This window comes from Trichomycterus rosablanca, chromosome 12, assembly GCF_030014385.1.
Source record: "Trichomycterus rosablanca isolate fTriRos1 chromosome 12, fTriRos1.hap1, whole genome shotgun sequence".
NCBI lineage: Eukaryota > Metazoa > Chordata > Actinopteri > Siluriformes > Trichomycteridae > Trichomycterus > Trichomycterus rosablanca.
This window is the reverse complement of record NC_085999.1, coordinates 35,602,469-35,626,534: the sequence shown is the minus strand read 5'-3', so window position 1 is coordinate 35,626,534 and position 24,066 is coordinate 35,602,469. Positions and strand designations below refer to the sequence as shown.

The 24,066-nt window shown below is 42.7% G+C and overlaps 1 protein-coding gene across 1 annotated transcript in view; it reads right to left on the bottom strand.

Annotated features, from left to right (window-relative positions):
- dip2a (disco-interacting protein 2 homolog A) overlaps positions 1-24,066 on the bottom strand; it is a 95,555-nt gene that overhangs the window by 4,492 nt on the left and 66,997 nt on the right. Inside the window, exons 7-37 of the mRNA XM_063006183.1 lie at positions 23,398-23,517; positions 21,041-21,238; positions 20,707-20,798; positions 20,385-20,495; positions 18,298-18,421; positions 17,694-17,803; positions 17,494-17,596; positions 16,472-16,536; positions 16,221-16,314; positions 16,005-16,124; positions 15,216-15,330; positions 14,287-14,426; positions 14,055-14,191; positions 13,163-13,243; positions 12,126-12,253; positions 11,527-11,641; positions 10,695-10,896; positions 10,483-10,583; positions 9,929-10,009; positions 9,518-9,641; positions 8,637-8,758; positions 7,920-8,031; positions 7,664-7,773; positions 6,016-6,146; positions 5,763-5,931; positions 4,806-4,976; positions 3,319-3,348; positions 1,503-1,564; positions 1,036-1,093; positions 284-358; positions 6-180 (exon numbers count right to left, since the gene is read on the bottom strand). Of these exons, the coding sequence (XP_062862253.1) occupies positions 6-180; positions 284-358; positions 1,036-1,093; positions 1,503-1,564; positions 3,319-3,348; positions 4,806-4,976; positions 5,763-5,931; positions 6,016-6,146; positions 7,664-7,773; positions 7,920-8,031; positions 8,637-8,758; positions 9,518-9,641; positions 9,929-10,009; positions 10,483-10,583; positions 10,695-10,896; positions 11,527-11,641; positions 12,126-12,253; positions 13,163-13,243; positions 14,055-14,191; positions 14,287-14,426; positions 15,216-15,330; positions 16,005-16,124; positions 16,221-16,314; positions 16,472-16,536; positions 17,494-17,596; positions 17,694-17,803; positions 18,298-18,421; positions 20,385-20,495; positions 20,707-20,798; positions 21,041-21,238; positions 23,398-23,517 (3,576 nt within the window). The remainder of the gene's footprint in view (positions 1-5; positions 181-283; positions 359-1,035; positions 1,094-1,502; positions 1,565-3,318; positions 3,349-4,805; positions 4,977-5,762; positions 5,932-6,015; positions 6,147-7,663; positions 7,774-7,919; positions 8,032-8,636; positions 8,759-9,517; positions 9,642-9,928; positions 10,010-10,482; positions 10,584-10,694; positions 10,897-11,526; positions 11,642-12,125; positions 12,254-13,162; positions 13,244-14,054; positions 14,192-14,286; positions 14,427-15,215; positions 15,331-16,004; positions 16,125-16,220; positions 16,315-16,471; positions 16,537-17,493; positions 17,597-17,693; positions 17,804-18,297; positions 18,422-20,384; positions 20,496-20,706; positions 20,799-21,040; positions 21,239-23,397; positions 23,518-24,066) is intronic.

The window sequence follows — 24,066 nt, the reverse complement described above, 5'->3', positions numbered from 1 at the left end:
TTTACCTCCAAGGGCGTCTGTGAGTTCAGTCCTGCGCAGGAAGCCCAGGTAGCCCGTCCGTGCCCACACCGTCTGTGTGTCACCAAAACTTAGTTTGGTGCAGAAGTGATCGGCGTGCAGCGCCTCCTCACCATAAACCGTGTAATATCCAGTTGCATTGTGGGGACTGCTCACCCAGATCTGTTTAACAACGAAAGCACACACATCAGACATTTGTAGAGGTTAAAATGTTTATAGTGATGTATAATTTAATTAAGTTAGTAAGTTTTGGTTTCTCTCTCACCTCTCCGAGATGCGAGTCTCCCAGCGGCCCTTTGGTCTCTGTGTGGGCGATTATTACCCTTACACCAGGCAGGATCTGCAGGAAACAACACACAGGGTTTTACAGATTCTGCTCAGAGCTCACAATCGCCAACTGATTTTGGGGAGGCGCCTGAGCTTCTGCTGAATATATTTAATTCTAGATTGCAAAATTGTGCAGACATTTTTCCATCACTCAGTAAAAATCTTACAGAATGTTTATAGGAATAATGGACACTGCATTTTCTGGGCCAAAAACAAGAAAAAACACCAGTATAAGGTTTAAATTACAGGGTCTGTTATGGTAAGTGGTAACTGGCACATCTGTGCAACCACCATTTTTTTTATCAATTCTTTGATTCTTTAATTGAGCATTTTTCCTCCCAGTCCAATTTTTTACCCAATCCAATTGTAGCCAATTGGGGCTTATCTGTCTTACATCGCTGCCACCAACCCACCCCCAATCAAAGGGGCAGAGGCTTTTACATGTTCATACAACACATGCACAGTCGCTGATCGCTACTTCTTGTGAGACACGCACTGGTCAGCATTGATTGTAATCGCCCAGCAATGAGGAACCCTGTTTCAGCCATTGTCCCTTCTCTACATACACACAGCCAATTATGTGTCCATGTAGGCGCCCGACCGGCTAATATAAGAGCTGACACTGGTGGGCTAGCATGTTTTACTGCAGAACCAAACAGTGTGTGTGTGTGTGTGTGTTTGTATACTCACCTTTCCTGATTCCATAAATGGCAGACTGTGTGGAGAGCCTCGCTCAACCAGACGCACTCTGGAACAGAAGGAAACATAAAAAAACGTCACAAACATTTATTTAATTTCATTTTCATCAACAACTTTATCCTGGACAGGGTCACAGTGAGCCATGTTCCACCAGGAAACACTAGATGCAAGGCAGGAATACCCTGAACAGGGCGCAATAATGTCAGGACATGGCCAATCGTCTGAGCAGATGCCCGATTGGCAAACAGCACTGCTGAGATTTGATCGCAGTGGTAGTGCGCTTGCATAATAGATGGTTGCACCACCCACGTGCCTTAATTTAAATGGTTAAATCCTCGTCACAAGTGAGTTTGTTAGCTTGTATACAATAAACAGCAAACTGGCACACTCAATCCACACAGACCCTGCATTTGATTTATCCTGAGAAATGTGTTCTGGGCGTGAAGAGAAGGATTTACCGGTCATGTCGTAGCGCTCTCATATCCACATAGACAGTGGTGGGATCAGGACCAGCTGTACCCTGCAAGAGAAGAGTGTTTACAATCAGATCTATTAATATTAAAACATTATGAGTGATCTAAAAACAACCCATAATGCCCCTCGGAGAAGAAGCTATTTGGACAATCGTCTGTGTAGACACTTTACCCCTCAGTACTTCTGCTGTCCACTGTGGCATGTTAACTTAAAATTATTCACCGTAATGTGCAAATCAAACTCTGAACGTAGCTGTAAGCGTTAGTAGCGGCTGCATCTTACTAAGCATAATCGGAGCAGAAAAAGCCCAAAAGCACTCAAGCCACACTCGCATTCCTTTACTGTCTTTAACACACCCATGCCAACTTCCCATTAGGGTGACAACTTTTTCAATTTTCCCCACTTTCCCAATTTAGTCATGCCCAATATCACATTGCACTTTCGACCTTCACCCCATGAACTGACCCAAGCTGACTACAGAGGGTAGTACTAATGCCATCTCTGGCAGGAATAAAGCCACGGCCCTCTTTTTTTTACCAGCCAGCAGTGAAAATCAATGCTCTGGGTATTTCTCTGCTACTCCTGCAAGTGCCTGGACCAGACAGTAGGCATCGCTGTTCCAGCTACATCAGTAAAACGGCCTACCAGGCTAGTGGCACAGCATTAGCCCATATAACATTGTTCACTTCTTTTATATTTTTGTTTATGCATTTTCTTCCCTTTTTCTCCCTTTTTAGCGCGTCCAACTGCCCAACCGCGTCATGCTTCCTTTCCACCAATGCTGATCCCTGCTCTGATTGAGGAGAACGAAGCTAACCCACGCCCCCTCCGACACGTGGGCAGCAGCCGTATGCATCTTGCAATGCGAATCAGCACTGTGTATGGAGAGACACACCCTGACAGCACTCTTTTCCCGTCTCTGTGCAGGCGCCATCAATCAGCCAGCAGAGAAAGACCCTATCCGGCTATATCATATCCCCTATCTGAACAACAGGCCAATTATTGTTCATGTGGCCACTCAGCCTAGCCGGCAGGCAGAGCCGAAATTCGAAACAATGTATTCGAGATCCCAGCTCTGATTCCAGCGTGTGTTTTACCACTGCGTCACCTGAGCGGCTTTTTGTTCACTTCTAATGTGACCTCCACAATAAGGAGCCATTTTTTATTTCCACAGGCAGCACCTCTATTTATGTATTCTATAAATTTATGATGGAAAGTTAGACAGGGTAAATAAAGAAGAGCAAAGGACTGCTATGTAAAAAACGTAAAGATGGTAGCATGAACAAAAATGCGTTTAATAGCAGCCCAAGCTCCATCAGTGATTGACAGCATAGGCCTTAATGGATGCAGTCAATGTCCTCAAAAAATAACCATGGGTTTAAAACACTGGAGTGGCTTCTGTTTAATCATCTGTTGATTGTGGCAGTTCACAATCCCTTGTCATTTATTCTAACAACGCTTGAGAGGATCTGTTATAAAGAATGGGATAAACTGCCTAAATCCAGGTAGGATTGATCACAAACCATGTAGATGTGTATCAAAGAAGACTTGCAGCTGTATTTGCTGCCTACGGGGCTTCCACAAAACACTGAACAAAGGGTCTGAATACTGTAATAAAAGAAAATACATTTCCCATCATAAGCAAGAGACGTGAAGGAGGAATGCAGTAAATCAGATGTCCGGTGTGAAGCAGCTTTTGATGGTATGCAGATAAGCTACTCATGAAATACACAAAGAGACACACACACACGTAGAAAGCACTAACGACTGTCTACAACCGTCCCCCCAAACACACTGTACCTGATCAGCCAGGTTACCCAGTCTATTGGGCTGACGGAGTGGGACGGAGCAACACACACACACAAACAAAAACATCACAAGAGGACACACATTAGACAAACAAAAAGAAAAAAAGACATGTTGTTCAAACTGTAACCAGGGCTGTAATCACACTGCAAGCTAAAGTGTTTCTGTTTTATCAAATTAGTTTTATTTCATGTTTTACTATCACTTAATTCTGATCAGGGTTGTGGTGGATCTGGTTTCACCACAATCACTGGGCGCAATGCAGTAACATCATATTTTATTCTTACAGACATTCTGATTTCAGACCATGAAATTACTGACATAATTTACAAGCACACAGTGTGGTGTCACTGGTGTTTGAACAGTCTGTGGTGGTTTTGATTTAAGTTCATTTACAAATGCAGGAAGTCTTTTTTTGCAGGAACTGGCAGCTAGACCGGCTTAAAAGTTGCATAAATAGCCGTAGCTCCAGTGTTGATCAGATTTTAGTACTACGTATTGGAAAAATAGCCCAGATTGGAGTTAAAAATGTCATAACAAAGACAAATCAAGGTCAAAAATAAGGAAACTTATATTTGTGCACTTTTACCTGCCGTGTGAACACAGCATGACAATAGTCATTAGTTATTACGACTGGAACTCAAGGTGTTTTCACACCTGCACTTTTTAGTTCGGTTCAATCCGACTATCATATTCATACCGAGACCCTTGAGATAAGGAGGTGGTCTCAGCCCGGTCCCAAACAAACTCTGGAGCTATTTGTTTGTGGTGGGAATGTGGTCCGACCTCGATCCGTACATTCTTAACATTAACTTGCACGTCTTTTCCCAAAGTCTGAAGCAGTAATGCATTTCCAAGACGTGTCGTCAAAGTGAATTTTACATTCTGCAGATGTAGTTTAGCCTGGAATATCACCCAGATTATTACCACAGCTACAAACAAATATTATCTCTGCAGTTCCTCCATATTTCATTGTATAGTAACATGAGCATGAAGTCCAAAACACAGGATATTTTTTTCTGTATTTACTTTCCTGTTCCCGCCTCAGACACATCAGACCAATAAGCGGAATGATGAATTAACGCTCTCTTCGTGATTTGTTGTGATGGCGGTTGGTGCGCTTAGACCTTTCTGTGTGAAAAGAAACCGAAACGCTAAAAGCTAACAAGCACATCAACCATCAACTGATGTTGTGAAAATGCCCTTAAACTAATAATAGTACTGATTTTAATAAAAATAGTAAAACTTATATTTACAGTAGATATAAAGAATCATAATTTACAAGCTGTGGAATTTAAACATAGTTTTAAACAAGTTGCTCCATTTTCTTAGTAGGTGTTTAATGGGACTATGATTTTTTTAATCCACTGCTGACACTGAAGCAAGCAGTAAAAGCAAACAATTTTAAAATCAGTATATAACTAGTACAGCTTTAAAAATACATAAAATATTAATAAACAAGTCATTTGTTTCCTCCTCACCTGAAGGCAGATGGCTACATTGACTCTGCAGCCGAACGTGGTGCTGACGGCTCGAGGTGAGAGTCCCAAATCCTTAAAGATCTTTGAGAAGGACTGTGTGAGGGTGATCCGTGGCCTCTCCTCAGCTACCACCATACAGGTTCGAACACACGACAGGTTGATGTTACGTAACTACTCAAAGGAACACAGAAAAACACAGGGATTATAGAAATGTAGTAGCACTGACTGAAAAAAGTCGACTAGGGTGTTCTTAGGGCATACTTCTCTAAAACTGTATATAGAAAGTCAAATACATATTAAATACTAAATGTTAGAATTTTGTATTTATAAGGATATATTACTGAAAAAGACTTGGCCATCATATTAAGATCATGGTGATCATGCTATTTAACTATTTCTACACCAAAGCCTAAACATCTGCAACAAACATGCAAAATACAGGTGCTTTAAATGCCCAAATGCCAAACCAAAAATATTTCAATGTTTACAGCTTTGTTTGGTCTGAATGGTTGCCTATTATTGGCCAATTGTGCTAACTAGACAAGCCAAAGCCTAAGTCGCTTTCCTGGGCTTTCTTACAAACTGGACTAGGCCAGTATTGAATATGTTACCTGTAAATATAAAAAAATCTAGGTAAAAAAAGTTCTGTGTCCAGCATCATCTCATTTGTGGGCATGTTTACTAGTTCTATTATTCCTTCACTCCAACTTCCACCTTATTTTTGAGTTGATGTGGTTGAGTAGCTGGTTCTCAAGGGCGTTTCCAGAATGTGGTTCTGTTTCACAAGCATATGAAGTAACCACACTGTCTCAACATTTCTCAACAATGCCGGTTGTGTTCCCCATGTTTTATCTGTTTTATTATAGATTACGTCAAAACAGACCAACCCGTCCCCTATGTGGGCAGAGCTATAATGAACTGAAGTGTGTGAAGTGTGTGTGTGAGAGAAATACTGACCCTCAGAGCTTCAGTCTGGGAACCCAGACCTTTAGTACACATCTCCATCACTGAGTAGGAGCAGAAGGTGACGCGCACTTTATACTGACTCACAGCCGCCAACCACACTGATACGTTACTCTCCAACTCCAGAGGAGGAACCAGAATAGACTGATGTCCAGAGTATACACTACACACACACACGCATAAATATAAACTGTGTGTACTTTCAAGTGCTGAAGTTTTTGTGTTTTGTGCTGGAACTGGTTCTGACCTGCAGAGGCACCAAAGGGCAAAGCCGAGGCCGCAGTAGGGGTCCAAGCAGATGGCGATCTGTCGCGAAGGGTACAGCTCGCACTGCAGCTTTATAGAGCGACACAAGGCACTGGTGGCAGCATGGGACATCTGAAAGGAAAGAAAACACATGCGATAAACTGTACTCAACACAACATCACACAAAGCCACCAGTCACGTGTAGTATTCTAGATGCCCACTAAGGTCACTTTAAAAAAGGACGTGCTCAATGTACACAGGTAACATCTACACTAAACCGATGTACCCAAGCAGCACCCGCTGGTAACGCCCTTCTAAAATCAACAACAGCCATGAATGGACCCTACAATCCACCTACATTATTCTACAGTATAGTAACCGGCTACTTTTAAAAGTAATTGTGGTAGAAAAGCCAGTTTTTAAAAAGGGCAGACACGCTGTGTGTTTCCCAGTTGTTTTTGCTTCCTAAACAAACCATTCACACATTTCTTTACTAATTAACAACTACAGTTCCCTATCCATCACCTACAACACTATACTTACCAGATACAGATACAGTAAAATCTGTTTTTTCATCAGAACCCATCCTATCACAAACCTACAACACTACACACAATGATACCCTAAAAACACCAGGAGCACCCTACTCGCCGATTACAATATCCAATATCCAAAACATTAGAAAAATCACAAGGCACACCACCAAACAAAAATGTCACAAAAAGTATATTTATTGAAATATAATGAAAATCTAGTCTCAATTTACTCAATTTACTTACTCAGTGTGAAACCTGGGCCTGTTTAGTACGAAAGTACATAGTCATGCTGCGAGTGAGACAACGCCGCAGGTAATAAGCCTTAGAATACCAATCAGGTGAAATTGGATAATCTTCCCTGGCACACCTGATGATTTCTCACGGCACACTTATGTGCCGCGGCACAGTGGTTGGGAAACACTGCAATAGACTGTCCAATGTTGGCTTTGTGTTTCTTTATTTATTATAGCCTTGACATTCTTAGTTTTGTTTGCTTTAGTTACCTGTTTGTTAGTGTTTTGTCTAGTTGTAGTCTTGTTAGTTGTTTGTAGGGATTTTTATTCCCTTTGTACATTTCACTCCAGTTTGTATGTTCTTTCTCCTCTGGGAGGGTAGAACAGGTAAGACGTAGGTATTTATCACTGTATTAAAAACACTAGGTAAGAGGGCAGGTACCATTCCATGTATTTTCATTAGCCTTAACTTAGGGTATTTATATACAGCTTAGTGTAGTCTTGTTTTACTCTTTTCTTTTCTCTGGTATTGTCCACGTTCTCCCTCCTCAGGTTTGTCTCTCACGCTACATATTGTATATACACTGATTTGTTGTATATACACTTTGTTACAGTTTTGTACAGTTTGGGTATTCTGATTAAATGAGTAAGTATTATACTTACTGGCCTTGTTTGAGTTTGTGCACTGCCTCACCTATTACTCTTTGTCCACCTACACACCATAGTTACGGTCCCTACTATACCCTTAGACCAAGAGCCACATAGCAGGGGCATAACAATTACTTACCGCCCCATGACCACCAACAGTACACAATGATGCCCTTTTACACACCTTCTATTACGAGTCTCACTTAATTGATCCAAAATAATTGTACAATACCTTCACCCCAGCAAGTATGCCTGTGGTGGACACACTGAAGTCCAGATATGCCAACATGTCCGGTGATTGTGGCTTATAGATCTGGGAGAGTTTCTTTCTTGGGAGATCATCTAGAAGAACGAGAAGAATCAGAAATCAGAAATCTAGCAATATAAACCAAAACATCTTCTCTTTATGACACAGATGTGGGTGTGCAGGAGATGAAGCCAATAATGCAGACATTATACTCAGCCGTTTGTAACACTTCCCTTCGTACCTGTATCTAGAACCATCGGCCATGTCCTCACATCGACAGCGGCTGCTGCTTCTTTGGATTTCAGGAGCTTTGTTATTGCTTGTGTGGTCAGAATACAGACAGACTTACTGACCTACAAAATACACACACACACACACACTTCACCAACTACACATCATTACTGACCAACACCATATATAACTACACACACACACACACACACACTTCATTTACAACTAAACCACACACACACACCAACAGCTACACTTAGTTACTAAACAACCAGGTAACTATACTCACACCCACTCACACACATGCACACACACACATTTCAACCACACACAGACACAGTAAAAATACACATCTGCACTGAAACAGCTATACATTTATCATAGGGCTAAAAATATGTAACCGCCGAGGAAAAATGTTGGATGAGAGGTCCTGAATTGTAACTGACATTCCATTTTTTCCCAAAGCTGCTCTATGAGGTTAAGATCGAAGGTCCTGCACACCAAACCTATCAAACCTCATAGACCTTGCTTCATGCACAGGGGCACAAATTGTTTTAGTAAACTGATTTTACACACCTGTTAGCAATGTGTGGGTGTCCACATACTTTTGCCCACACAGAGTAGGTTCCACCCAGCAAAATAACTATGTACACATTAACAGGTCAAACAGTATACACGACTTACAAAGAAATAGGCACACCCAAATCCAGCTGTAACTTGTATTTACCTCGACAATCATCTTGACGGTTGGAAGGGTTGTGGCCAGATTCTGCGGATGTGGTGGACGAACTGTTACCGGAACAAAGCCGGCATACAGACAGCCATAGAACGTAGCAATCAGGTCAATACCTGCAGCAAAGCAATGAAAATGTTCTTCAGCACCGAGGACTAGTTTACACTTATTTCAAGTAGTATGTATTTGTACTGGTAAAGCGGTACAGGGAATTACTGGGGGACAGTATGTTACTGGTAAAGGAAAAGTTGAATGGCTTATATCTAGAACATTATTGTATATTAGAAAATGTTTAGGAAAATTTATTCAGTTCTCTTATATCCGTTTTCCACTGAGCAGTACCCTGTAATACAGTACATTTTTAAATGCGTGATCCCACACTGTGGTTGTTTTTATTGCCATGTGACCCAAACTGTACCCTTCTTAGCCAGGGACCCAGCGTCTGTCTTTTATACCCTGTGTAAAAAATTATCATTGCTATTATAAACTTTTGGTTAGTCATTAATGACAAGACAGGTTAATGACAGGACAAGTTTATTGCCTTTATTTTCATTTTCGTTTTATTAACAGCTTCCTCCAAATCAGGGTCACTGTTAGTTAAAAGCCAAATATATACAGTGAGTAGAGGGTGTAAATGTGTCTTGGTTAGGGTACCAACACTCATACCCACATACATATTGAGGCAGTTATTGCAGCCAATCAACTATCTGCATGTTGTGTAGAAAACCAGAGGAAACACATGAGGACAGAAGAGAACAGCCAGTGGTGACAAGGATCATGCCAACGTGTTTGTATATTGTTTTTTTTAATACAACGCTGCTGTTTATAAATGCATCTACACTGGATTATGAACGTTAAAAAAGTTGAATTCTTACCGGGTGGGTAAACAAGTGCTACATGATCTCCAATATTCAGTCTGCATCTCTCCATCAGAGCCACAGCAACACGTTCAGCTCGCTTATGAAGCTGCACACAGGACGCACTGCTCGCCACTGTACCCTGAACACACACCAAACATCACAATATTCACTGCTCGCCACTGTACCCTGAACACACACCAAACATCACAATATTCACTGCTCGCCACTGTACCCTGAACACACACCAAACATCACAATATTCACTGCTCGCCACTGTACCCTGAACACACACCAAACATCACAATATTCACTGCTCGCCACTGTACCCTGAACACACACCAAACATCACAATATTCACTGCTCACCACTGTACACTAAGCACACACTGTGATCAGTGTTTAGGACTGGATGGCAGCAGTAACGAACCTTGGAGTTAAGCAGGAGGAACAGCGGGTGATCTGGTGTGGCCTGAGCTCTCCACTGCAAAACATCCTGCATGTACAGGAACTGCAAAAACACAACACACACAATGTTCTTGTTTGTCAAATTAAAACCCTAACCGTGGTGCTGTTGCACTACTTATTAGCCACAGACATTTCGCTAAAGCCATTATAAGCTTATCATGCTGGCTAGCTAAAGGTACAGCTTTACTATCAAAGTCTCAAAAAACATCAGTAATTTATTAGTGGTTCATTTATATACATTAAGAAGTTAAAGAACATTGAGAATAACTGTGATTTACTTATAATAAATAACAAATGCTACCATCTTCTGCAAACCATCTTTTGCAAACCCTCTAGGAACATTCACACTGTTGGTGAGGGTAAAAACACTTCAAAGCTCTTCTGGAGTTAAACATGGGCAGGTTTAGGAAGACTGTGGGGGTAGCTGTGCTCATAACCAACTTTTACAAAAACTTTGACCAGACATGTATCAGAGATCACAGCTGATCCTGTGAGACTTAAGCGTGTGTTGCATACCTGGTCATGATCCTCCAGCTGACTCATGTCCCTCCCACAGGCCTGAGCAATTCGCTTTCCTGCTACCAGATTCCCAACAACCATGGAAGCAGGACCCACCTCTGAGAGGGAACAGATAAGGATAAGGTGAATAAGTCTGCAGCAGATTAGCAAAGACAGGTTCAAACAGAACAGTCATAGGAAAAGGTAAACTGGTTAAGGTCGGCAGGTACCTGGTTGTTTTTGGCGTGGTTTGGGCAGATTGGTGATGCAGGTATGGGGACTCATGAGAACGGTACAGGGGTGCAGCGCCCCTTCCAGGAAGCGCTGCTTGGTCTCTGAGACGTGGATCCCACCGAGTGCTGCTTTAGGAAGCGTGTTAGCAGGAACCAGTGCTAAGCAATACACCCCCACCTGATGGATACTGTCTATCGCCTATAACGCATAAACGAGAGGACATAAGGACACACTCAAACACATTCCAGTAAATAATTATCCTATCCTAAAAATTGCTATACAAATACATTTGACTTGATTTGGCTTCTTCTGACACATGAAGCAAGTCGCAGCTTTATTTTAAACTGCTGCCCTGGTCTGCTTTTCCCAAAGCATTGTGAAATAAACTAGTACAGAGAGCTTTCAATGTTTGCAAGAAGTCTTTCTGAGGTTCTAGATCTCAGGAATGTTTTAATGCTTTTAATTTTTCCTTATGTAAAGCACTTTGAATTGCCACTGTGTATGAAAGGTGCTATACAAATAAACTTGCCTTGCCTTGCCTTGCCTAATAATCACACTAAAGTTTATAAAAGTCTTGCCACTTCCAGTATCATTTCTGCTGTGCTTTTAAATACTACGTGGCAAAAATGGTTTGCACTGGCTCATTATCTGACTGTGTCAGCGTGAAGCCAACATACAGAGCTGAAACATATACTGAGGAACACACTTTACTCCTAATATTCCTCAGCTGAGTGATGTTGGGCTAGAGCAATGGACTGCTGCACCAAAAACCATTAAATAATGTGTTAAAAACTAAAGACTGTATGTGTGTAAGTGTGTGTGGTGTACCTGCAGCACTCGACTCATCCACTGAAAGCTGTCCTCCTCTGAAGCATCCGGTCTCTGCTCTGCTATCACCACAATCCTCTCATCATGCAGGACAGACACTGAGAACACTGCAATCCTGACCATACAAACACAAACACAACAGCAAGCATCATGTACAACTGCTTCACCATAACATTTTCTGTCCTGGACACACAGTGATCATCCTGGTCACAGTTACACCCAGTGCTTTTTAAGGTCACTGGTTTATGCCCCACCACTGCCAAGCTGCCACTGATGGGTCTTAGAAAGACCCTCAGGCTTCAATTGCTTGTACAGTATTGGTCACATCTCTCACAATGAGTCACTTCAGGATGAAGCTTCTGCTGAAAGTTGTAAATGTAAATTTAAAACAATATAAATGTTTAAAACGGGGTGGTTGGGTGGTGCAGTGGTAAATTAGGCTGGACCACTACCACAGGGATCCAGGGTCTAAATCCCCTGAGAGTCTACATACCGACATGACTGGCGATGTCTGATGGGGAAAGCAGACCCACTGTGATCTTACTGTGTATGTGCATGTGTATGTATCAGATAATTCTATTAAAGATCATACTGCTCACCGTCCTCTATAGACAAATTTCATTGGCTCCACTGCCAGTGCAGTCGCCACTACATCATCAGCATTGTGTCTCCGCCCACTGACGACCATCAGCCCGTCCATCTTTCCCACAACAAACAGCAGGTTGTCCTGGGAATAACAGGATGGGACAATTTAGACCAGTGGTCAGGGCACCCTAAAACAATTCTTTATAATATGGTAAAATAATAATAATAATAATAAAAAGAAGCAAATTAAAGATATTAATCACTTCGTAAAACATTAAAAATTCTTTAAATATATAATAAAACTATAAAACACACTGTAGGCCAGGATGCCGACTTTGGGGACCACTGACTCAGACATGTTGTTTGTACAATGCTTAAATTCTAGCTAGAGATTTCTATTGCCTATTAGCTACATTATAGTCTTGCAGCTACTATTAAAAGAACACTTTGTAAATCTGTGCCAATGTTTAAATGTTATTTTATGTTTAGCAACTTTAACTAAACAGTTACTATTATTAATTGCCATCCAAGGTACTATCAAGTCCTCACCAGCATCAAGGCTCAAAAGCAACATTATTCTTCCTGTCTCTTTTTTATGGTCCAATTTTCACATTCATAAAGAACCAGAGAGAAGTATATAGTCCAAAGATGGATAATTATATAGATTATTTATTATTGTATATTATTTTTGTATATATTTATATGGATTTATAAAGATCATTCCCAGTTCCTTTATTCATGTTCTGGGATGTGCCAGTCTATGTCGTATTTCCTGCTGGATCCTTCGCTGTTAATAATTTATCTAAATAGGTAAGAGCTGTCCACCATGTCCACATCTTCTTCGTTAAAGGTAAATTTAGTTGTTTTTTCTGTTGTCATGTTGAGCTGAAGTGCCATATTTTCTCTCTTTCTTATAACATGCCATATAATGAACTTCAGATCTTTGTAATATTTTGCTATAAGTGTCGTGTTATCCACATGAGTCATATTACTGAATCATATATTATTTCATATATTATTTTTAAACTGTTAAGTTGACTTGTGAACTGACCGGACCGATGAAGCCGAGTAGAGAGGTGCGAGTGTACGGCCGATCGCTGATGGGAGTGCCTGATGCAGTCATAGGGAACGTCTGTAGACAGAGATAGGAGAGCAAAGCCCTCATACACATCACATCTTACAGACCTTCACACAAGCAAACACATCCTCATCTAAAAACCAAAGACCAGCTCAAATCCACGACACAGAGTGTAACAATTCAACTCCAAAATCCAACAGCAGTTGAGCGTACTGATTTAAAACCATGATTAAATGTTTGACTGGGTGTAATCAATAGCTGTCCTGTTATAAAGAATTAATACAAACCTACCAGCCAATCAGGAACAGGCATTTACTGAAACCATGGTTTACATTAACATATTACAAACATCTATTCATAAGGGAAGAAAGTGTCCATGAGCAGGTGGGGTGGTGGATGGATTGCATAGACAAACAGATAGATAGATCATTCAGTCCTCAGTGCCTCCATGCCCCCTGCTGGATAGTAGTGACATGGCAGGTAGGCATGATACTGTAATCCGCACACCTACCAATGTTTAAAAATATAAACTGAAGTGAATCTTTTAGATCCATGGACTCAGGTCAGCTAATTGAGCCCAAAGTCCAAACTAAACATTGTGAAGTAGCATTTAGCTTTAATGCTGCATGCAAATAGAACAACCTGTCAAAAGATCTCAGACGTTCCCCAATTGTAGCACATGTGGTTTCTCTGAGGATGTCAACAGCTGTATTATTTCTCATTATTTAATGCTTTATTTTTCTGTGTTTGTGTAAAGCACTTGAGTGAATTTCCACTGTGTAAAAATGCTACAATACAGGTAAACTCGCTTTTAAAATTATTTCCACAACTCAAAATCAGTCTTGGATTTTGTATTTCTTCTTACCTCAAAGACATTTTTGGTGATACCTGACAGTCCGTAATAGGAGACACCCGTGGTGCAGGAGCTCACACAGATCTCGCCCACTTCATCCATTTTGCACAGGTACGGTCGACCATCCGGACGCACCACACAGACCGATGCTGCCACACAAACGGACATCATTCTACATCGCACCGATGCCACAAGCACAGTGTAAGATCTCGAACCACTTTTAAAACCTCTCTGATTCTCTCACCTCCAGGCATCACCTGTCCAACATCCTGCAGTGTAAGAACGGACAGTTTCTCCTCTGTGTCCACTCGTATCACGCCGTGACTCAGACTGCTCATGGAAATAACCGCTTTGCCCGGTGGGGGCACGCCCATCTCTGGAGGCCTGATAGCAGAAGAACCAAGTCCTTACAAATATACACTATATAGTCAAAAATATGTGGACATCACATTCAATAATCATGACCATTGATATGGAGTTGTCTTTTCACAATATTTGGGAATGTGTCTGTGGGAATTCTGGTCATACTGGATGAGAAAGGCTTGGCTCACTATGAAGGTTTCAATTCATCTCATAGGAGTATAGTGAGGTGGAGGGCAGGGTTACTGTGCGAACCAGTGGACGTCCTTTATATCTAACTTGTTAAACCATGTCTTTATGGACCTCACTTTGTATACAGTTAAGCTGGAACAGGAAAGAGCCTTCCCCAAACTGTTGCCACAGATTTATCAAAAAACATCAACATGTTTCCTGTGTGTGTCATTTTACAACTAATATGTTTTCAAAGAAAGTTGACTAAATATGACTAAATACAACTAAAGCAAGCGAGGTTAAGGGACCCAGCAGTGGCAACTTGGTAGTGGTGGGGTTTAATCCAGCAACCATCTGATTACTAGTACAGTACCTTAATCTCCAAACTACCACTGGTGAACCTTATCTGGCTAGTTAAGGTACCTACAATAATGGTGGGGCATTTAAGGACTTCACAGCGTGACTCTGTACACAGTACAGCTCTCTGTGAGACTCCACCTCAGGCAGGGGGAAAAGAAGCAGCCAGCAGCTGCACGTGTGTCGGAGAGGGTGCGTGATGGTCTGTGACTCTCCTCGGTCAGGGCAGGGGTGGAAGAGGCAGCGGAGTTGAAATCCGGAGTTTGAAATGTCTAGATTTCCTACCTGCGGATAGCGACAGTAAGAGCCTCGGCTGACGTAGCACACGGGCAGATCACTTCCGGTCTCAGACCTCGAGCCTGGAACATGTTCAAGAAGGCATCGCAGGAGGAGATCGACCCTGCACATACACACACACACAACATAGCATCGCAATGCCAATCATCATGCACATGCCTGCATTATCATATAGTCTTTTATATACACAGACCAGGCATAACATTATGACCACTGACAGGTGAAGTGAATAACTCTGATTATCTCCATCACGGCACCTGTTAGTGGGTGGGATATATTAGTATATATATAGTAAGTGAACATTTTATCCTCAAAGTTGATGTTAGAAGCAGGAAAAATGGACGAGCGTGAGGATTTAAGCGAGTTTGACCAGCGAGGGCCAAATTGTGATGGCTAGACAACTGGGTCAGAGCATCTCCAAAACTGCAGCTCTTGTGGGGTGTTCCTGGTCTGCAGTGGTCAGTATCAATCAAAAGTGGTCCAAGGAAGGAACAGTGGTAAACCGGCGACAGGGTCATGGGCGACCAAGGCTCATTGATGCACTTGAGAAGCGAAGGCTGGTCCGTGTGGTCTGATCCAACAGACGAGCTACTGTAGCTCAAACTTCTGAAGAAGTTAATGCTGGTTCTGATAGAAAGGTGTCAGAATACACAGAGCATCACAGTTTGTTGCGTATGGGGCAGCAAAAGGGGACCAACACAATATTAGGAAGGTGGTCATAATGTTATTCCTGGTTGGTGTAAATACACTTTTGCTTTTTGTGCTTGGTGTACTCACAGGGATTCGCTCCGTCTGCCACGATGAGCATGCGTAATGAACTCAGACTGACGTCCCTCTGATCTCTCTGAGACAGCAGAGACCAGTGCATGTCCCTCGACTTCACCACGGCAACGTCGGCTGTGGGACAAACCAAACACACGGAAACCACGTCAGCAGCGTGCACCCGCAACACACACTCCGACACACTGCGAGACGGCAACACACAACACTCACCTTTGTATGTGTGTACTTTCTGGATCCAGGACAGAGGGTTGACCTTCATTAGGGAGTAAGGGATGCTGATCACATGCATCCGGTTCATCACACTCTACCACATGTCACCATGGTTACGGGCACCAGGTTTCATCAGCACCAGATACAAAGATGTTAAGAATTAAAAAGACAGACAAATCACAAAACCTTTCAAACAAGACGAGCACTGTAAGTGTGTGTGTGTGAGCATCTGTGTGTGTGTGTGAACTCACAGTGAGAACACCATGCCAAAGACCTGCATCACGCTTAAAGTCCAGAACATTAATGATGGTCTCACCTGTAGAGAAAACACACATCAGAATACAGCCGTCATTGAAGACTGTTTTATGTCACAAACAGCCAGGAACACACCCTGGACGGGCACCAATCAATCACATGGAACTATGCATGTGCCCATCCACCTACACCTAGACCTAGTGGTTTTTAGGAGGTAGTCTGAGATTAGGGGAATCTTGAGAAAGGAAACATAGGGTGCTCTGGGAACATAACATTGTGACACTAAAGAAAACAGGTCTTTTTTTAATATATTTATATATATTTTTTTGTTTATGCATTTTCTCCCTTTTTTCTCCCTTTTAGCGTGTCCAATTGCCCGATTGCGTCATGCTTCTGCTCCACCAATGCCGATCCACGCTCTGATTGAGGAGAACGACGCTAACCCACGCCCCCTCCGACACGTGGGCAGCATGCCGTATGCATTTTATCACCTACACTTTGACGAGTGCAGTGCAGCTCAGCGTTGTGTACAGAGAGGACACACCCCGAGAGCACTCTTTTCTCATCTCTGTGCAGGTGCCATCAGCCGCCCAAATCTGAACAACAGGCCAATCGTTGTTCATGTGGCCGTCAGCCTTAGCCGATAGGTAGAGCTGAGATTCGATATGATGTATTCGAGATCCAGCTCTGGTTCCAGCGTGTGTTTTTACCGCTGCGCCACCTGAGCGGCCCTACAATTCAGGTGTCTTGAGTATAAAGTATGGGGTCCTGGCTAAGTAAAGGGGTTTTGGAAAATAGGCCCCTGGGAGTGTAGGACTATGAAAAACATAGGACTATGAAAACATGGTACCTTGGAAAAATCGTCTGTTTAAAGCGTTTTGGTACATAAGCAGTAAAAGGAATATGAAATCTGGGGTATATTTGGAGGGAGAGATTATATTTTGTTTGTAAAATCCCTGGATGAGTATTAAGTCCTATTAAAGATCATACAGACAAATACAGATATGGTGAATCTGACCCTCTGTGTAGCCGCAGGCCTGTGATAGTGCATGGCAGTGAGCCAGCATGGCAGCGTGTGATACCGTGATGCCCATAGTACTGCCCTCCTTACTGGTTTTATACTGCAGGGAGAGAGAGCGAGAAAAAGAGAAAGTAGAAGAGTGTTAAATGTCATGTATTGATTTTTCACCATTTATTAAAAGACATCAGCACACTCACCTCGATGTACGCCGTCTCATTGCTGCTGTCTCTGATTGGAGGATTCCAGTCTTTAGGAGGCTTTACAACATGCTTCCCATCAGTAACAAACCACAGCAGCCGAGGCCAGCCTGTACACACACACATAGCAGAATAATTCTGAATTATTTTAAAGTAATCTAGACTGATAGAGACATTGTAAACATCCCAACATACACTGATGAACCAACACATCAAATTCGCCTGTCTGATAGCGCTGGTGCATGTGAGGGTCATTAAACTTTTAGATGTTGGGCTGTTGGTGGTTCCTCGTAATTCACATGTTGAATGCTGGTGGTAAGATCAGTCAAAGTGCCATGCTAACTCCGCAGGCATTGGAATAGTATATCAAAGCAACAGAAGAAGGTCAACTGGTCCAACAAATCCAGTTTTGAATGGCCAGGAATGTGCACCAGGATTCACTGTCGGATGATCCACCACACAACGTACAAAGATAAAGGGCCTGATGGCAATATTCTGGAACAGTATACCTTCAGATGTCTTGTGGAGTTCCTGTCTCGGCAGGTCAGAGCGGTTTTGGCAAACTATTAAGCGGATAGAAAATGTTTTTAAGTATCATACTGACCTTTAAACGTAGCGACTTCTCCGGTGTGAGCTTTAGGAAGACCTTTCTGACACACGTCTGTCGTTAAAGCTAAAGTCACACCACAACTGCCTAGCAGAAATCCAATCTGCTGACTGCCAGCATCCTACAGACAGAGAGAATAAACACAGCAGTAAAGACAGGAGTCTCTGCAAAAGCATTTTCTACTGCCAAGGTCTAATCTGTCTGATGGTGTCCAACACATGCCTGAAACCTGACTGGTATTTAACATTAAACGTTCAGGTGGTGAGCCCACAAGATGGTGCCACATTGCACAACCAGTTTGTATTGGCAAAGTCTAATATGGGTACCAACAGTGGCATCTTGGTGATGGTGGGGCTTATATACTCACTTACTTTCTTAACCGCTCATCCAATTAGGGTCGCGGGGGAGCTGGAGCCTATCCCAGCTTTTCAATGGGCGCAAGGCACACAGTAACACCCTGGACGGAGCGCCAGTCCATCGCAGGGCAGACACACACACACACACATATACACACCCATTCACCTATAGGGCAATTCAGTGTCTCCAATTAACTTGACTGCATGTTTTTGGACTGTGGGAGGAAACCGGAGCTCCCGGAGGAAACCCACGCAGACACGGGGAGAACATGCAAACTCCATACAGAAAGGACCCGGACCGCCCCACCTGGAGATCAAACCCAGAACCTTCTTGCTGTGAGGCGACAGTGCTACCCACCGTGCCACCCCGGGGCTTATATAGTGTGCTTTAATATTATATAGCTATATAGTGTATAAACTGTTGAGTTGTAGCATTGGTGAAGCTCTGTACAGGAAGCAGAATAACAGGATGCAAACAGAAGTGCATTAAAGCACCTCCAAGAGGACTAAATTAAATGGTAAGTCTATTTCTGTAACATGCAGTTTGAGACATGGTTTGTTTACTAAAATGATACAAGTTTCAATAGACTTGTAAATGGACCAGACTCTATTTCAGCAGCATTCATAACCAACATTTAGATTTTACCCCAGATGTCAACTCTCTAGAAGAGCCTTTACAAAACCATCTTTATCTATGTATCTTCTCTTCCACACACATTAAAGCTAAACTGGTTCAGTGCTGGCATAAATTCCCCTTCTGTTGTCTCGTTCAACTTGGAGATGAGACACCCGGCAGACTGTTTCTCGCTGTTACCAGCTAAGTAGCAGTCAGCGTGGAACTTGGCAGAAGGAGAAACATAATCCAATTCCACTGCAGGCTCGAGAGCAGCATTAGTGTTTCCACCTGGTCACAGTATGACGCAGAACACGGACAGATGGATTCTTCAGCGTCCCAGTGTGAAGGCCCAGTCACAACAAGCTTTTGGATGCAAAATGCGACAAGCGAATTTACTTTTATTTTGTCAGGATTTGCAGCGATAAGCAGGTACAAATAACAACAACTTCAGGGGCAAATACAACTAGCTGGAGAGATCAGTGCTTGAAATTTACATTTGTTGAGTTTTGACCCAAATATTTCGGTCTCTGAAGAGACTGTTTCTCTGTGCTGACCTCCAAAGAAGCTGTTCTCATGTTGTCATGTTTTATACACAGTTGATCTAAGAAGGTCCTGGGTTCGATCCCCAGGCGGGGCGGTCCGGGTCCTGTCTGTGTGCATGTTCTCCCCGTGTCTGTGTGGGTTTCCTCCGGGAGCTCAGGTTTCCTCCCACAGTCCAAAGACATGCCAGTGAGGTGAATTGGAGATACAAAATTGTCCATGACTGTGTTTGACATTAAACTTGTGAACCGATAAATCTTGTGTTACGAGTAACTACCGTTTCTGTCATGGATGTAACCAAAGTGTGTACAACATGATGTTAAAATCCAAATATGTTTGTTTGTTTATTAGGATTTTAACGTCATGTTTTACACTTTGGTTACATTCATGTCCATGTGCACGTAGAGAAAAATAAAAATGTAAACAGATAAGTGTTCAGAAAAAACACAGAGCAGTGTTTTACATGATAAGTGTTATACACCTCTTCTACCAGCAGAGGGCGGCAGTGCATCTTACACGGGAAAAGCATTTATCGTGCGTGTGCGTGTGTGTGTGTGAGTGTGTGTGGTTACCTTTCGTGTAAGTGGCACTTCTATTGGCACAGGCACTAACTCTGCCAGAAGACAGCCATAAAACGCCACCATGAACATCACCGGATCATTGTTGGGGAAAACAAGGGCGACCTGTAGAAAGGTAAATAAAAAAGCATGTTCTGATTATACAGAGCTGTGAAAAAAAATATGCTGATCGTAATTATGCTGAAAAAAAGGGGGAAGACTGGTGTAAACTCCAAGGTTTTACAGTGCATATAACCCTGATAATCAGACTCCTGCCGTTCTGCGATTTCTGCACTTATCGGATCAGTGCAGATGTGTGTAGGATGAGGAGTCTCACCCGGTCTCCAGGTCGTAGCAGGGGTTCATTTCGGGTGCTGAGTTTGTTGAGGAGTGTGTAAGCGAGCTTCTGACTGCGTGTCCACAACTTTCCTGCACCACACACACACACATATACACACACACACACACCAGTTGTATGTGTTGTCTCATTCTTAAAATCACAAAAGCCTTGCATTGTAACAGGGGTGTGTAGACATGTTATATCCACGACATCTTTAAAAAACAAATGAGGGTTCGTGTAATTCCCACTAACCACTATTCATTTAATCTAAATAAATAAGCAAATAAAACATGTGAGAATAACTAATGGTAAATAAAGTGTGTTGGTTTACCGTATGTGAGTGTGTGAACAGGTTTGCCGGTGTTATCCAGCGAGGTAAGACAGGAGCTTTTGGGATGTGAGGTGCCCCATCTATGCAGACAGCCAAGGAGAGATGGAGGCCATTTGGACCCCACTTCTAAGGGCCCACCGTACAGAGGTGTCATCTGCACCCCTTCAGGTTTGGGCTGGTTAGGGTCTGGCTGCTGGACTACAGAGAGACAGAAAAACAAAAGTATTTATTTATATATGTTGTGTTCATATTTTTCATATTAATACACTTTATAATGTATACTACACATTACTGTACAGTCATGATGATTGAATAGATCAATGGATGGATGAGTGACTGGGTTAGTGGATGTTTGTATGAATTAGTGAGTTTATTAGTGGTTAAATAAGTTCGAACCGATTCAGCATTAGATAAATCATTTTAAAATTAGATGAACAAAATTGGTAATAAATAATAATTGGAGAAAAGAATAATGTGGATTGTTGGAAGATAAATCAATAGAAGAATGAGTAGATGTATGGATGTATGTATGGATGGATGGATGGATGGATAGATGGATGAGCTGGAAAAAGGGTAAAAGCAATGGGAGGATGGCTGAAGTGACGGATGGATGAATAGATGGATGGGTGGATGAATGAATGGATAGATGGATGTATAAGTGGATGGATGAATGGGTGGATGGATGGGTGGATGAATGAATGAATGGATGGATGGATGTATAAGTGGATGGATGGATGGGTGGATGGATGGGTGGATGAATGGGTGGGTGGATGAATGGACAGATGAATGGATGGGTGGATGGATAAATGGATGGATTAGTGGATGGATGGATGGATGGATGGATGGATCGATAAATAGATAAATCAATGGATGGACGGGTGGATGGATGGACGGGTGGATGGATGGACGGGTGGATGGACGAATTGATGGACGGATTAATGAGTGGATGGATGGATGGATGGGTGGATGGATGAATAGATGGATGGACAGGTGGATGGATAGATGGATGGATGGACGGATGGATGGACAGACGGATGGATAGATGGATGGACAGATGGATGGATGGATTGATGAGTGAATGGATGGATAGATCGATGGACAGATGGATGGATGGATGGATGGACGGATGGATGGACAGATGGATGGATAGATAGATGGATGGACGGATTGATGAGTGAATGGATGGACAGATGGATGGATGGATGGACAGATGGATGGATAGATGGATGAACGGATGGATGGACAGATGGATGGACAGATGGATGGATAGATGGATGAACGGATGGATGGACAGATGGATGGACAGATGGATGAATAGATGGACGGATGGATGGACAGATGGATGGATAGATGGACGGATGGATGGATTGGTGAGTGGGTGGGTGGGTGTTTGGGTGCTTGGATTAATTAACTGCATAAGCCAATGACTGAAGAATAAATCGTTGCCAGCAAGCCAAAATTGTAGATTAACAGAGCAAGAAAGATCTGAATGGTGAGAGCAGAGACATGTTGGAAAAAAACATGAAGGTTTGAAATAAATCTGTAAGTGTGAGACACGGAGAGAGAGAGAGAGAGAGAGAGAGAGAGAGAGAGAGAGAGAGAGAGAGGGGGAGGAGAATGTGGAGGATTTATGTTTCAGTGTGGTAGATCTGTCAGACGTTCTGCAGTGACATATGTGACCCTCAAACCAGATGAGATAGGGCACGGCTGTAAAAAAAAAATGTGTGTGTATGTGGTGTGTGTGCAGAATTGTGTGCAGGATTTATTTCAGGTGACTGCACTGGTTGTACCATGCACTTCATACAGCATCCTGAACAATAAACCAGTGCTTCTTAACCAGTTGGGACTGAAAGTCCAGAATAAGGTCCGACCAGCCACAGGCAGGAAGGAGAATTCGGACATTGGTTTGGTTTGGAACGGAGACAACTGGGCGAAGATTTATTATGAGAACGTTGTTCCAGTCAGATCAGTAGAATCAATGCCAGAGCAAACTGAATGTTCTGGCTTTTCGAGCTGACCCAACATCTACAGTCTCCAACACAAATACTGGCACCACAGAAAAGACTGTTTTCATGATTTTAATGGTACTTCTGACAAAAGGAAGGAGGGGGGGGGGGGCAAATGTTAAATATACCTGGGTGTGACGGGGGTGGGTTTTTTGGGGGGTTTCCTGCCATTCTAAAACATTCCTGGGATGGGAACACTGATAGATCCTAACATAATGCAAAGCTAGTGAGTGGAATATGTTTATCATTTTTAAATCAGTATTTGCAAGGGGCGTTTTGAGCGTACCCGAATATTAGAGGGGGGGGGGGGCAAGTTCTTAGATGTTTTTTTTGGGGGGAGATGTTTCCTACCATCCAGAAGCTCCTCAAAATCGTCCACAAAGAATTCTCGCAGCGGCGGCCGCTTGGGTCTTTTCAGAGTGTTCAAGAGCTGCTGGATTTTAGACGAGACACGACTGTTCACGGGGACACCTTCAGATTAAAGAAAAGACAGAGAGAGAGACAGAGAGAGAGACAGAGACAGAGACAGAGGAGATATACATGAGATGAGATGAGACATAAATAAAAGGACGGGTCACTATGAAGATGGTGAGGACGCTTTATCACTAGTCAGACAAACCCAGGCAGAACCTCATTAAGAGTCAGTGGTGTGAGAGGTATCGGTCTGTTACTGAGCGCGCTCAGCAGAGACACTTAGCTCCGCCTCTCCGGCGCTCTCGGGCTCTGTGATTGGACCAGTTCTGATAAGACTACACTGCCTGGCAACAAGCTGCTGCCCACCAGCGCATTCATGAGATCTACTGAGACTGAGAGAGGAGGATCTGTCATTATCAATGTGATGTAAAAAATATTCATCCCCCCAACAAACACTTTCCCCCAAACACTATGCGGCCAAAATTGTGTGGACACCCGGCTGATTATTCAGGTGTTTAAGCCACACCTATTCTTAACAAGTGGGTCAAATTAAAATACATGGTTTTAGTTTAGTGTAGAGAAACTCCACTGATCACCTTCCACCTG